The 12,751-nt window shown below is 50.4% G+C and overlaps 1 protein-coding gene across 3 annotated transcripts in view; it reads left to right on the forward strand.

The window, feature by feature from the left end:
* Positions 1–12,367, forward strand: part of USP48 (ubiquitin specific peptidase 48) — a 30,144-nt gene extending 17,777 nt beyond the window's left edge. For all 3 annotated transcript variants that reach the window (XM_042794677.1, XM_042794678.1, XM_032984189.2), the window contains 12 exons: positions 2,424–2,548; positions 2,697–2,819; positions 4,615–4,676; positions 5,194–5,304; positions 5,941–6,071; positions 6,310–6,416; positions 8,652–8,756; positions 9,149–9,304; positions 9,518–9,643; positions 10,073–10,121; positions 10,379–10,405; positions 10,508–12,367. In XM_042794677.1, coding sequence (XP_042650611.1) covers positions 2,424–2,548; positions 2,697–2,819; positions 4,615–4,676; positions 5,194–5,304; positions 5,941–6,071; positions 6,310–6,416; positions 8,652–8,756; positions 9,149–9,304; positions 9,518–9,643; positions 10,073–10,121; positions 10,379–10,405; positions 10,508–10,530 — 1,145 coding nt within the window. In that variant the 3' untranslated portion in view covers positions 10,531–12,367. The remainder of the gene's footprint in view (positions 1–2,423; positions 2,549–2,696; positions 2,820–4,614; positions 4,677–5,193; positions 5,305–5,940; positions 6,072–6,309; positions 6,417–8,651; positions 8,757–9,148; positions 9,305–9,517; positions 9,644–10,072; positions 10,122–10,378; positions 10,406–10,507) is intronic.
* The last annotated feature ends 384 nt before the right edge of the window (positions 12,368–12,751 follow it).

Raw genomic sequence — 12,751 nt, forward strand, 5'->3', positions numbered from 1 at the left:
TGTTGAAATCTCACTTTTTTAGCTTGTATGTCACTCCCAGACACAACTGTTCCAGTAAGCTCCTGTTTGTAGGCATCAGTTTCCCTCCCAGGGATGCTTGATCTTAGTTCTAGTAAGAAAGAAACATGCTATAAATTAGCAACACACCTCCTGTCATCAAGCTAATCAAGAATGCAGAGTAATGGCATGATAAATCGTCATTTTAAAGCAGAGTGTTTAAGCACTTTGTCACAGCATTAGCTGATTTTCAGAGTCTTTAACGCTGCCATATTTCTCATTGCTGGGAGGCTGCTGCTGTTAAGTAAGAGCATGCAGCGTGGTGATGAAACATTTCATGTAGCCAGACATGATAAAAATAGGCCAATAGGCCTTTGAAAATATTATGCTGGTAAATTGCTAGTTGATCTGTGACTTTGAGTCGTATCAGCATAAATAATATTAAATATGGGAGCCACTGGCAGGTCAGAGCTCATCATCCTCGGCTAACCTCCGATTACTCATGGAAAATAACCTTTCCATCTTTAACATTTCCCTCTGGAGTGTATCAGCAAATCTGTAGTCTCGGTCCTACAGCCTTGATTTGGCTGTGGGGGAAGTTCCTGCCTTCATGGTAGGCTCTGGAAAAGCCAGCGCTTTATCTGTGAGGTCTGGCTGGCCTCCAGAAATGCCATCCGGGTGTTCCCTTAAGAAGTCCCTTTGCATCTTTGCTGCAATTTCTTGCTCTCTGCTAGCTGCCCGACCCCAGCGAATAATTTTTTCCAGATACCAAGTTAAGACTCCTTTGATGTCTGTGCCCAAAACATGTCCCTGGACAGTGGGAGGGGGAAGCAGGGTCAGCAGTGGTTAGAATCATCATTTTCCAGATGGCAAAGCACTTGTTCCCCATACACCCAGATCTGATTTTTTCCACCTCTTTTGCTCAACCACGTATTAATCTGTTTTCATTAATCATGTGGTGTCAAGGCACTTATTTGTACAAGCTCAGTTATTTTTCACCATCCTTGCTGGCTCTGGAAAGCAGCCTGGTTCTGCCTCCTCATATGGTAAAGCTGGGCCACTTGGTCGTGTTTGATGAAGAATTAAGTGGCCAAGTGCCACGTCGAAGCAGTCCAGCCCGACCTTTGTTTATTAGAGGGAAAGCAGGAGGGGAGCGTTGCTATTTTTTCCCTTTGGGGCTGGCAGAGATCCAGGCTTGGCTGGAGCGAGGAAAGCCGACGGGTCCGTGGGCCCGAGGAGCTGCTTGTAATGTTAAAGAGCTACCGGAGGGTGGGGAGGAAGGAGCCTTTCCTCCCCGTCTCCTTTCTATAGCTCTTCAGGCTATAGAAAAAGCAGATAATAAGGTATTGCGCCCTTTGGTGGACACTGCTTAGCACCACGACTTCACAGTTGCTGTTTTGCTTCCCTCTTGCTGGTAAAATCCACCTCGAGGCTTGAAGGTGAAGATCCCCTGCCGCATCCACATCCAGTTTGCATCTCTGTGTTGCTGTTCCTCTTGCTTCTCGCTGCGACTGCGTGTGGCACAGCCGTGCCTCGACTACCCACCCGCCGTCTCACCGGGCGTTGTGTTTTCCCCTTGGCGATAGTCGAGGGGGCAGGATTGCCAAGCCTGCGAGCGGGCGGCTGCTCGGATCCCCGAGCTCTCTCCTCCCGTTTTCCCAAGCCTCGCCTGTCCGCAGGAGCGCGTGTCGCCATCCGCGCACGTGTCCAAACGCCTGAGCGTGACCTTTCTGCTCCAGCTGCTGCTGAAATGACAAATGTCTTGCGCTAACCCCTTCTTTGGGGGTTTTCTAGGCTCCTTGAGCATCGGGATAAATAATACAGCGGTCAAGTTGTCTGGGGGTTAGCTGGAAAATCTTGCTTCAGGTCTGGAGTGCAGAATCCGTCCTTTCCAGATTGCGAGGTGCTGGGAGAGGGCACGTGAAGCCATCTGAGATTACACCGCGGGAATTTTGTTTTTCAAGGGTGCAGAAAGCACCTGGCTCCTGTTTCACGGGGCCCAGGATTAGTCTGCAGCTTGGTAAATGGAGTTGCCATCAAAATGTAGCTATGGATAGCTCAGATCAGAAGACAGTAGCCCTGTGCCCTCTTTGGCTTGTCCTTGCTTTTCCAAGCATCTCTTTACCGCCACTTGTATTTGATCAGCTGCTTGGGTTCATGAGCCTGGAAATCTAAAGGACATTTACATGAATTAAAGTCGTTTGTTTTTGGTTTTTTTTTCCTGTGTAAACAAGGAAACGATAAAGAAGTTGAAGGTGACTTTGTGTATTAGTTGCGCTCTCTTTTGCTGACATGGTGTTGGCTGATAAGGGCATGAATATCTTCCCCCACGTTTATACCCTGTAATCTCTTAAATCTAGTTAGGGCTGCAAAACAGCGCTGAGCGCATCAGGAGCAAAGCCCTTCTCTTGGCTCTCTCTCTGCAGGTGACCTGTGCATATCCGAAAACGAACGGAGGGTGGTTTCAAAGGAAGCCTGGGAGAAACTCAAGCAATATTTTCCAAAGGCCCCTGAATTCCCAAATAACAAAGAGTGCTGTTCCCAGTGCAAGGTATTTGAATGCCAAATATTACCCTTTTGTTGACTGTAAATGCACGGTCCTATTGCTGTTTTTAACACAACGAAGTGCAGTAAAGTAATGTCACCTTTTAATAGCAGCTAGGAACTGAAGCTGGGGTGTGGTTAACTGTTTCGTGCAGATTTTGGAGCGCGAAGGGGAGGAGAACGAAGCTCTGCATAAGATGATGGCCAGCGAGCAGAAGACTTCTCTCCAGAACCTGTTTCACGATAAATGCCGGCCTTGCCTGGGCAGCTGGCCTCAGGTACAGGAGGGAAGGGTGACCAGGGGAACACAGCAGGGCTCTGGGGGAGGTTTTTATTAGCTTTTATCCCTTTCTTTAAGAAGTTTCATTTCACCTGTGAGAGAGAGTGCCTGATAATCATTCACTGAGTCCAAGTGAGACGGTGCCTGCGCTGGGAAGCCTGTGCCAGCAGAGCTTACACGTGTGTTGTGCCGAGGTGTGATTTCCCCCGATTAGCCGTGCTGGCACAAAGCCCTGCTAAAGATACACGAGAATGGCTCGTGTGCCAGCATAGCTGCTGCTGGCCCAGCGTCAGCTTGATAAGCCGCGACAATATTGCTGCTGCGGTTGCATCCGCCCCTCGAAGGGCTTTCCACTGCCCTTCAGACAAAATTCACCTGTGCTCTGGCATCCCCCCTCCGTCCCGAGAGCTCAGGGGGAGCTTCCCTAAACGCCGAAGCCCCACAGATAGCAACAAGGCTTGTGCAAGGCCTCTCGTACCAGCTTCTCCCCGGTGCAAGCGTGCGGCTCTCCAGGGCTTTCTTGGGGCTTTGAGGCGGCTCAGAAGAAATGGCCCGAGCTGTTGGCTCCACGCCTTGGCTCCCGGACGTCTCGCGGCGCTGATTTAATGATTGACTCTTAGATCCTGCCAAGCTGCTTTGGCAGGTGTCTGCCTCGGTCGCTCCTACGTGTGAGGGCAGCTTGCCACCCTCGGGTGCCTTCTCCAGCCGTGAATAAATATTGAGGTCAGCACGGATCCATGTCTCAGAACCGGGGAGTCCCAAAAGGGTTTAAAGAGGAAGCGCTCTCTGGAGAGCTGCCAGGTCCTACGGGTGGTATTTAGAGGTAGTATCTGGTCGGGTCTGCTTTTGGAACTGGAGTAGGTGATAGAAAGCTGGAGCTCATCACCATGGGTCAGCTTGAAATATAAGGGTCTCTCCAGACAGTGAGGCTACATCCTCCGCTCTTTGACTTTCCCAAGGGAGCATGATAAAAAAAGAGCTGAAGATCGCTCCCTCGAGCTTTGTGAGTTTTTCTGATCGAAAACAGTTGAGGTTCAGGGGGAAAAATAAGCAGAGCAGTTTAATCTAGAGGAGATGAAGAGAGATTCAAAAAAAAGAAAACCCAAAACCTCAGGTATGCTGAATTTTCTTACAGAAGGATGAAGCAAGTCATTAAATCTACGTTGGGGAAGGTGGTGAGGATAGGTGAGCACGGGAATTAGTTTGTCACCCAGCTCTAGGGATCTTAGTGGTTTCTTGTCCAGGAGCAGACTATTTCACAGCAAATCATCCGGGGTAGCAAAACTGGTTTATCCTAAAACCGCTGCCTCGTTAGAGTACACGGCCGTGGTTTTGAATCTGTGCTGCTGTCATAAGGAGAAACTTCGGGGTTTTGATGGGTGAAGCAAATGAGGGGGGTCGGGGTGGTCTGACCCCACACCCGTGGGGGTGCAGGAGCACATCTGCTTTCGACCCCGAGTACCCGGCGAATCGAACACAGAGCTGGGGAGTCTTAGCTGCTCCAGGGGAAATGACCGTTTCTTGCCGTGAATTAATAGTAATTATATCTAAAGCTAAACTAACTTTGTAATCACGAGACTAGTAATGCAAGTGCTTAGTACTTGATCCCAAATTATTTTACTTGGCTTTCCCAGCGCGCTTGGATGGAGTTGTCATGGTAAAAATGCTGAGGTCTCGAAGAGAATGAGTGTTGCAGAAAAAGCTGAACAGTCATCGCTTCTCTATTGTTGGATTAATTAAAAAAGATCCCTTTTTTTTTTTTTTTTTTTTTTTCCCCCTCTTTTCACCTCCAGGAGACAGATGAGCTGTATATTGTTTCACAGTTCTTTGTAGAAGAATGGAGGAAATTTGTCAGGTAACTTGGCTTGAGGGTTTTGGTGCTTATTATTCCTACTTTTGGGGGACTGTAGATAATGATTTTGCTTTTGAATCCTGGCGTGGTGTGTAGTTACGTGCGGTTTGCCTTTGTGGAAACAAGGAAGCTGATTTTTTTGCAGGACTCATATCAGTTGTAATATGTTGTAAGAAACTGAATTTCCTTGTTTACCATGTCTTAACCAGATGGTTGGATTAGATAGTAACCTGATTAGTTTTTTCATCTCTCTGGAGCTGTATCCTAGGCAGGGTCACTGCTCAATCCTGTTTCCATGGGCTGCTGGTGGTAAGAGATGGAATTCTGCTAGATAGGAGAGTAATTTTGCAACACACAGGAACGGAGATCTGATTTCCTCATCGACAGTGGTTTAATATTCCCCGTTGGAATGTCTTCCGTAAATATTCACCTGTGATTTCTTCTTGGCTGCCTGCAGAGTTGTGGGGTTTGTGAAATAACCTGCCTGAGCCTTGCAAACCTCTTTCCTTTGCCTGTGCAGGAGGCCGACGCGATGCAGCCCCGTGTCCTCGGTAGGAAACAGTGCTCTTCTCTGCCCCCACGGGGGGCTCATGTTCACCTACGCTTCCATGACCAAAGAAGACTCCAAACTGTGAGTTTCTTCTCTTCATGCATCTGTCTTTGCCAGGTGCCTTTGTCTCTTGTGAGCCTGCAGGGAAACATTCCGGGAGGCTGGCGGAGCTGCAGCAACATGAGGAGCAAATGCTTTCCCTTGAACAAAACTAACACGGACAGGTCCACCTTAGCCTTCGTGCAAGTCAAGACTTAAATTGTCAAAGGATGCTGGGTCAGGAGAAAAGAGAGCTTACTTCAGCTTGGCTAGTTCCTAACAATAAACCACCCTGAATTTGACCGGGGCACAGAAACATCTGGCTTCCTTACAATTTGCTTTCTGGGAGACTTGCCCCCGGAGTGCTGGGCGCTGGGCTGGAGTTCATGCTCTGTAACGTTGCTTCTGCAGTGACGCAGAACTAAAAGCAGGAGATCTTCCACACCTCTCCGAGTCCATCCTCCCTCCGGCATGCCCGGAGCGGTGCAGTGTCACTAATAACACGCTACTGTTCCCCTGTTAGCTCGGGTGTACAGGCCCTCCCGTGTCGCTGGAGTTACGGGTTGATTTTACAGCTTTTCTTTCATTAGCAGCCTGAAAAGAAAAGGGGGAAGCTGTTCGGGAGCTCGGGGCTTGGCTTTTCCATGTCACAAAGCACGTTTTTGTTCCTTTGCACAGTATAGCTCTAATATGGCCCAGTGAGTGGGAGAGGATTCAAAAACTCTTCGTCGTGGATCATGTCATCAAAATTACCCGAACGCAAGCTGCCGGGGCAGACCCCGAGAGCGCACTTTACACCTCTGAGCCCCGTGAGTGAATCTTTTGCCACTGTCTGTGCTCTCTTCTTTTGCTAGTTGGTGCCCACTCCCTGGGAAATGGCTCTTTTTTTGAATGAAGGGTCAGAGCTAAGGGGACCGGTGGTAAATGTGGAGATTGGCAGAGGCCCCTGGTTATGTGATCCCCTCCGGGTTAGCGGTGAGAAGCTTTGGGCAGGTGTCTCCGAGGAGCTGAAGCAATGAAATGCATTTTTCCTTTGTGCCTCCCTAGAACTCTGTCCAGAGTGCAGAGAAGGGCTCTTATGCCAACAGCAGCGGGACTTGCGTGAGTACACCCAAGCGACCATCTACATCCATAAAGTGGTGGATAATAAAAAGGTACGGGCTCTCTCCCTTGGTCCTTACTCGTCCTGGCTCCGTTTCATTTAATAGAAAGTGCACCACGTACCCAAGTAACGATCTGAACGTGGCAGCGAGGCGCCTGTCGCAGCCAGCCACGTCCCCGCAGGGCTGGGACCTGCTGGGCAGCCCGTGGTGGGGGTGGGCAGGGCTGCTCGCTGCGGGCCAAAAGCCCCCACCTCCGTGGCTCGTGAAAGCTATCGCTTTGGCAAAAATAGCAAATGGGAAAACTCGGGCTGTAGCCGCTCTGAAAAGTTGGTCTCCTCGAGGCTTCCTTTTGTCAAACCGATGCTTTGCGTTATCAGGTATCTTCATGACTGTTCCCAGCTTTGATGATTTTAGGCAATGTTGTAGCTGTTTCTGTCTTCATAATGCGTTATCAGGCTCTGCCTGTTCTCCCCCTCCAATATTTGTCATAGCCTGTCTCGGTTGTTCAGTTGGTAGAAATAAGCTTTTAACCTCCGTGCTGAAATAGCAGTGGACTTAGAGGTGGTTTTCAGGATCCCTTACGAAGCTGTGCATTATGTCTCTGCTTTACTGGTGTCTTAAGGGATCAGTATCAGGTCTAGGATTGGCTTTACAGGTAAACAAAAGCTGGTTACAGTAAATCTTCCTCCCTAGGGCTTGCTTTATGCTTTAAGGAGGAAACCAAGGCTCGTGGGCAAGCTCAGATAAAGATGTTCCCTGCACCTTTGCAGTGTGGGGTTGTTTTGGGGTTCGGGATTTTTTTGGTTTGGGTTTGGTTTTTTTTGTTGTTCTTGTTGGTTTCGTTGGGTTGGGTGGTTTTTGTTTGTTTTTTGGTTTTTTTTTTTTTGCATTGTACTGATTTCCACCTTCTTGCCAATCTAAGGGAGGAGCTGGAGCCCGGGGAACTGCAGGGTGCCACAGGCTGGCGGGGTTTCTGCCTTGATTATGAGATGTAGAGCACGCAGCACAGTCTTGAGCCATCAGCTCTGGGTTTTCAGCCCGTCTTGAGGCTCAGTCCCAAGGCTGTATCTTGGCTCTGGTGCAGAGAAGGGTTGTTGTTCAGTTGTGCGTTTGTGGTTTTTTTTTTTGTTTTTTTGTTTTTTTGTTTTTTCCTGGTGCTGGACAGGCCCATGCTCACACGTGGGGCTGGCAAAAAAAACAGGCAGCTATTCTTTGCTGAGCAGCTGGAGTTGGGAGAGAGGGGGCGAGAGCTTGCCTGCAAGATCCCTCATTAACAGGGCAGGCTCGGCACGATGCGAGGCGGCGTTAATGCCCGCCAGCAGCGCGGCAGCACCGCCAGCGAGGACTGCGGACAGCAGCGAGCAAAGCCACCGCTCCCTGCCCTGCTGGATTTGATTTGCAAAGTCAGGGAGCGTTTTCTGTCCCCTCACCCCGGCTTTTGCCCCCCCCTGCAACCCCCGGGGTACGTCCTGCAGCTGATGCTGCGAGAGGGAAGCCGTGGCCATAGAAAACCAGCATAGGGCAGCACTGCTGGCATTCAGAGGGCTCTGGGGAGGCTGCGGTCGGTGCTTGGGTGTTTGGGAGCTCAGATTGCATCATTAATAGCAAATACATTGATGGAGAAATGAGTTCTCAGGCATCCAGGATGGAGAGCGCGCCAGTCTCCTGGGCTCCTGCAAACCCCAGCTCCGGGCGAAGCGTAGATGTGAATTCACGTCCAGCAGATCCATGCCTCCTGGAGTGACTTACACAGAACTGAACATCCTTTTTCTTTATATGTTTGTGTAAATTATTTAGATTTCATTTACTTACAGCCTCCAGACCCATAAATAATGGTGCTGAGTGCCTCTGTCAGTCGGCTGCAGGGATGGATAAGTGTCTAATTTACAGATAATATTCCTTTCTCCGTGTTAGGGCTTTTGTAATACACTTAGATGAACCAGAGAAGCAGCTAGCTAATGGGAAAGAAATCAGTCCAGGCCCCTGGAGACTTTGCCTTTGCCTAGAGAGGAGGGTAGGTCCTGAGCAACAGGAAGCACCTGCAATGCAATAGAGAAGCTTGTTCTCCGGAGCCTAATCCCCCCGTGGCTCTGTGCAGCTGGGAAGGGGCAGAGAAGACGCTGCAGAGCACGTGGAGCAGATCCCTGGGTTATTCCTGCTCTGCCTCTGTTCCTTGGGTCAAGGTGGTGTCCTGGAGGTCTCCGCAAGCTGTTTGCTGCGATGTGACAGTCAGTCTGGGTCGATGGTGTCAGCTTAGTTACAGAGAATGATTTTTTGTGACTTCAGGTAATGAAGGATGCTGCTCCAGAGCTGAACGTGAGCAGCTCAGAAGCTGAAGAGGAAAGGGAGGAAAACAAGCCAGAGGGGGAGCAAGACCCAGATTTTAACCAGGTAGAGATCAAAAATACCGCCAGGTCCCTTCGGTTTTGCATCATCCTCTTGACTCAGCGTGAGAGGATAGCCCTCCCCCTCTGTGTGCCACTAACAGCCAAAACCAAGCGTCTTGGATTGTCGTTTTAGCAGCCATACCCCACCATCGCTGGGTGTTTGGAGAGATCAAACACTGATGGGGACTGGCAGGCTCGGCTGGTAGTCGGCTGTGCGCTGGCGGCAGCAGCAGGAACCTCTTGGCGGTTTGCTTCCGACGGGGCTTTTCAGCGCTTTGTGCCTCCCCTCGCGTGACCGACACGCCCCAAACACAGCCCGGGGTGTGGGGAGGTCGTCTTTTCCACCAACCACGAGCTTGGGCTCCTGATTTCTTTTTTTTTGCCTCTTGTTTCTAGACCAACGGTGGCGCGAAGCGCCAGAAGATCTCGCACCAGAACTACATCACTTACCAAAAACAAGGCATCAGGCGAAGCACCCGGCACCGGAAAGTCAGAGGGGAGAAAGCACTGCTTGTTTCTGCTAACCAGACACTGAAAGAGCTGAAGATACAGGTAAGGTGTTTTTCCTCCAAGGAATCAATTGCCTCAAGTAAGAAAAGACAAAATTAGGAGCACGTGGCTGGGAGGGGATGGAGGGGAAGAGTATAAAAGCCGCGCGTGGCATCGAAACGCGTGCGTTGCTCTTCTGAACAGGGTGTTTTTGTGTAGCTCGGCGGTATGTTTTTCCTCCGCACAAAACCAGCGTGTCTCATTGTGTTGGCACAGATCATGCATGCATTTTCAGTTGCTCCCTTCGACCAGAATTTGTCGATTGACGGAAAGATCCTGAGCGATGACACCGCAACGCTGGGCAGCCTGGGAGTCATCCCCGAGTCCGTCATTTTATTAAAGGTAACGCGAGAGTGTGGCTGCCCAGATAAAGCCGAGAATTTAAGTGGTTTCTGTACAACCAAAGAGAAACACGTTGTGGGGTGTGCGAAGGCTGCCGTGCAGAAGGCATGCCCCCCACCATGGCTGCTCAGTAGCATAATTTAATGAGTTCCTCTTGGAGGAGGAAATTCCTTTTTCTCCTTTTAAAGAGCATTTATTAGCCGGCCTTTGCTGCTGAGCTGTGTGCGTAGCAGCCCGCAGTACAGCTAAACTGGGGAGCGAGTCCTCCCCTCTTGTTCCCAGGTGGTGTTTGGGCAAGAGACCTGTTCCCTGCTCCCCTCCAGAGCAGCGCCGTGAACTGATGGGGCTGTGAGCTTCCACGCGAGCTCACTTGCCCCTTCATCCCCTGCTCCTCCTTATTTTCCTATTTTTCCTATTCTATTTTTCCAGGCTGATGAACCACTTGCAGATTACGCGGCGATGGACGACGTTATGCAAGGTGAGGGGAGGGGGGCACCTGGAAGGTTTTGGGGGCTCGGGGCAAAGGCGCCTCCACCACCACTGTGGTTTTGGGGCAGGCATCGGTGGCCAAGGGTTGTGCTGGATTTGGGTTGTAGGGGTAGAAAACAGACGTGGAAGCTTTCCTGTCACTGTTGACGGGAGGTTCGGTGGTACGCCGCCACTCAGACCAAAGATCCTTTTAGAAACGACTGTCAGGAGGCTTCTAATGCCATTTCTGTTTCTTTCCATCCCCAGTTTGTATGCCTGAAGAAGGATTTAAAGGTGAGTCTGGGTGTTTTTCCCCCGCCTTCATGTAAGCGCACACTAACTTCATCTCCATCCCGTAAGTGTCATCATCTTTTGGTGGCTGTCTTTTCTCCTCAGGGACTGGTTTACTTGGACACTGATGGTTTTTCTAAACGCTGGCAACAGAGGAGCGACTAGAAGGGAAGAGGATTTTGACATGGTAGGGCATTAAAAGAAAAAAAAAAAAAAAGTGGATACAGGACTGAACTCTTTGACTCTTCCAGAAGGCAGAAACCCATTCTGAAATGCCTGCCCCCGCCCCCCCCCCCCCCCCCAAATGCCTTATGTCAAAGCAGATTGCACTGAAGGACATCCTGCCTTCAAGAGAGCGCTCCCGATTTTATATTTAATAAAGCGACAGGAAGGTTGGGAAGTTTAGCAGCAGTAAGAGCGTATCGTGTTTACAGGCGAGGGAGAGGGAGGCATTCCCGTGTGTCCCCTGACTCCGCGCCCGCACCGCGCTCCTCTGCCCGGCCAGGGGTTGTAATCCAGGAGATCAAACACGTCTTGATCTGTTCTGAGTATCTGTTTAGGTGTAACCTGCTTACAGATAATCCTGTCTTTGATCCACTATTACTCTTTCAGTACAGCATGGAAGTAAAGAAATTGTTACTTGTGAGGAATGTCTAGCTCTTTCCAAGGAAAAAAAAAAAAAAAACACAAAAAAAAAAAAAAGCCACACTTCATCTATTTAACCCAAACTGTAAGCTGTGGTCTGCCTCCGAACGCCTTCCAGCGCCGAGGGGCCGGGGAGCCGCCCCCGCTGGCTTTTCAGCCGCTCGCCTTCACCTCCAGACGTTTGATGATCTTTCAATAACCACCTGGTCTTTTCTCCGTGAACTGTGTTTTTTTTAGAAACGTGGGGTATTTTAACGACTTTTGATAACATCTTTTCCTCTGGTCCAGGACTGCGCTGGTACCCACGGCCTGGGGGGAGCCCGAGCTGGAGGTGCTGAAGGGGGTGCGGGTGGGTGGCGTGTTTCCCATGGGAAGAGGTTTGGTTTTTTTTTTTTCCCCTCTCTATTCTCATTTTTTATTAGTGCATAGGAATGCACTAATAATTATTAATTGTTTTTTTAAATCTGTAGCTCCCAGAAAAGATCTCTCCCCGTTGCCTATTAGCAGCAGGAACGAGCGTGCCACTTCCAGACTTTTCTAAAAGGGCGCTGTCCAGGTCGCTCCGTAATAAAGTTAGATGTTTCCTTTTTCAGCCTTTTAACTTGTTTCCGTGGCAAAATGTTGATGCAAAGAGTCCAGTTGCTGCCACGTCAGTTTTGTTTTCAAAAGGATTGCAGGAGTGGGGGACACACACACATCCCACCCCACAGCTGAACTGGTGTTACGTTTTACCCGAAGAATTGCAGCTGCCGCTGGCCGAGCGCAGGGGCTCCGCATCCTCCTCTGCCTCCCTGCTGGGTTTTGGGGCGAAGCAGCCTGGGCTGGGGGGGGGACATGGAGCTCCTGAAAGGTGGTTTTTGGGGGACAATTTGGACCCGCATATTCTTTCCCAAGGTAAAGACGTCGGCAGGAATTTGGTGCGCCAAAGCTGCTCCATCCTTCGGGAGTGGGCAGGAGGTTTTCTTCTTCTTCCGAGACTGAAGCACTCGCTTGTGTACATATTTCCTGGAAATTTTTTTTTTTTTTTTTTTCAAGTTGCTGTTAGTTTTTTTTTTTTTTTAATGTTACAAAAAAAATCTCTTCCTTGAGCTTATACTGTTGCAAATTTAAAGTCTTTAAACTCAGTGGGGAAGGAAGTAGCCGGGGCCGTGGCGGTGTTCCCAAGCTGTGCGGCCGCATCGCCGTGCCTCGCGGGGGGGGACACGCAGGTACAAGATGTGATCAAAGGCCCAGTTACCGTTTTGTCTGTTATTTGCAAACATTATTGGATTAAAATTGTCATTTGAGCTGTGGAAGCCTTATTAAAGTGCATACACATGCCCCCTGTCTGGTATTTTAAACACCTCGCCTAAAGGCTGGGGGGGGGGGGGGGGTTGGTCTGTGGCAAATCCCCCTCCCAAAACGGGGCTGGGGGGTGGGGATGGGAGCAGGGGGGAGCCCTCGGGATGCGCCGCGGGGGGGCTGGGTGCCAGCCCCCCCCCCCCCCCCCCTTTCCGCCCAGGGAGCCTGTGGCAGACTTTTCTCAAGGGCCCCAGAGATGGGGTGTCCCCCCTTTGTCACCAAAATGGGCCTTTGGGGTGCAAGGGGGGGGAGATGGGTGCTGGTGGTGGGTGGAGGAGGGCTTGGGGGGGGGGATGCTGGGTGCCAGGGTGGGGTGCGGGTGCTGGATTGGGGGGGGATTGGGGGGCTACCCCGGGGGTGGGG

This window comes from Tyto alba, unplaced genomic scaffold (assembly GCF_018691265.1).
Source record: "Tyto alba isolate M040663 unplaced genomic scaffold, T.alba_DEE_v4.0 Super-Scaffold_20000042, whole genome shotgun sequence".
In the NCBI taxonomy this organism is placed as follows: Eukaryota; Metazoa; Chordata; class Aves; order Strigiformes; family Tytonidae; genus Tyto; species Tyto alba.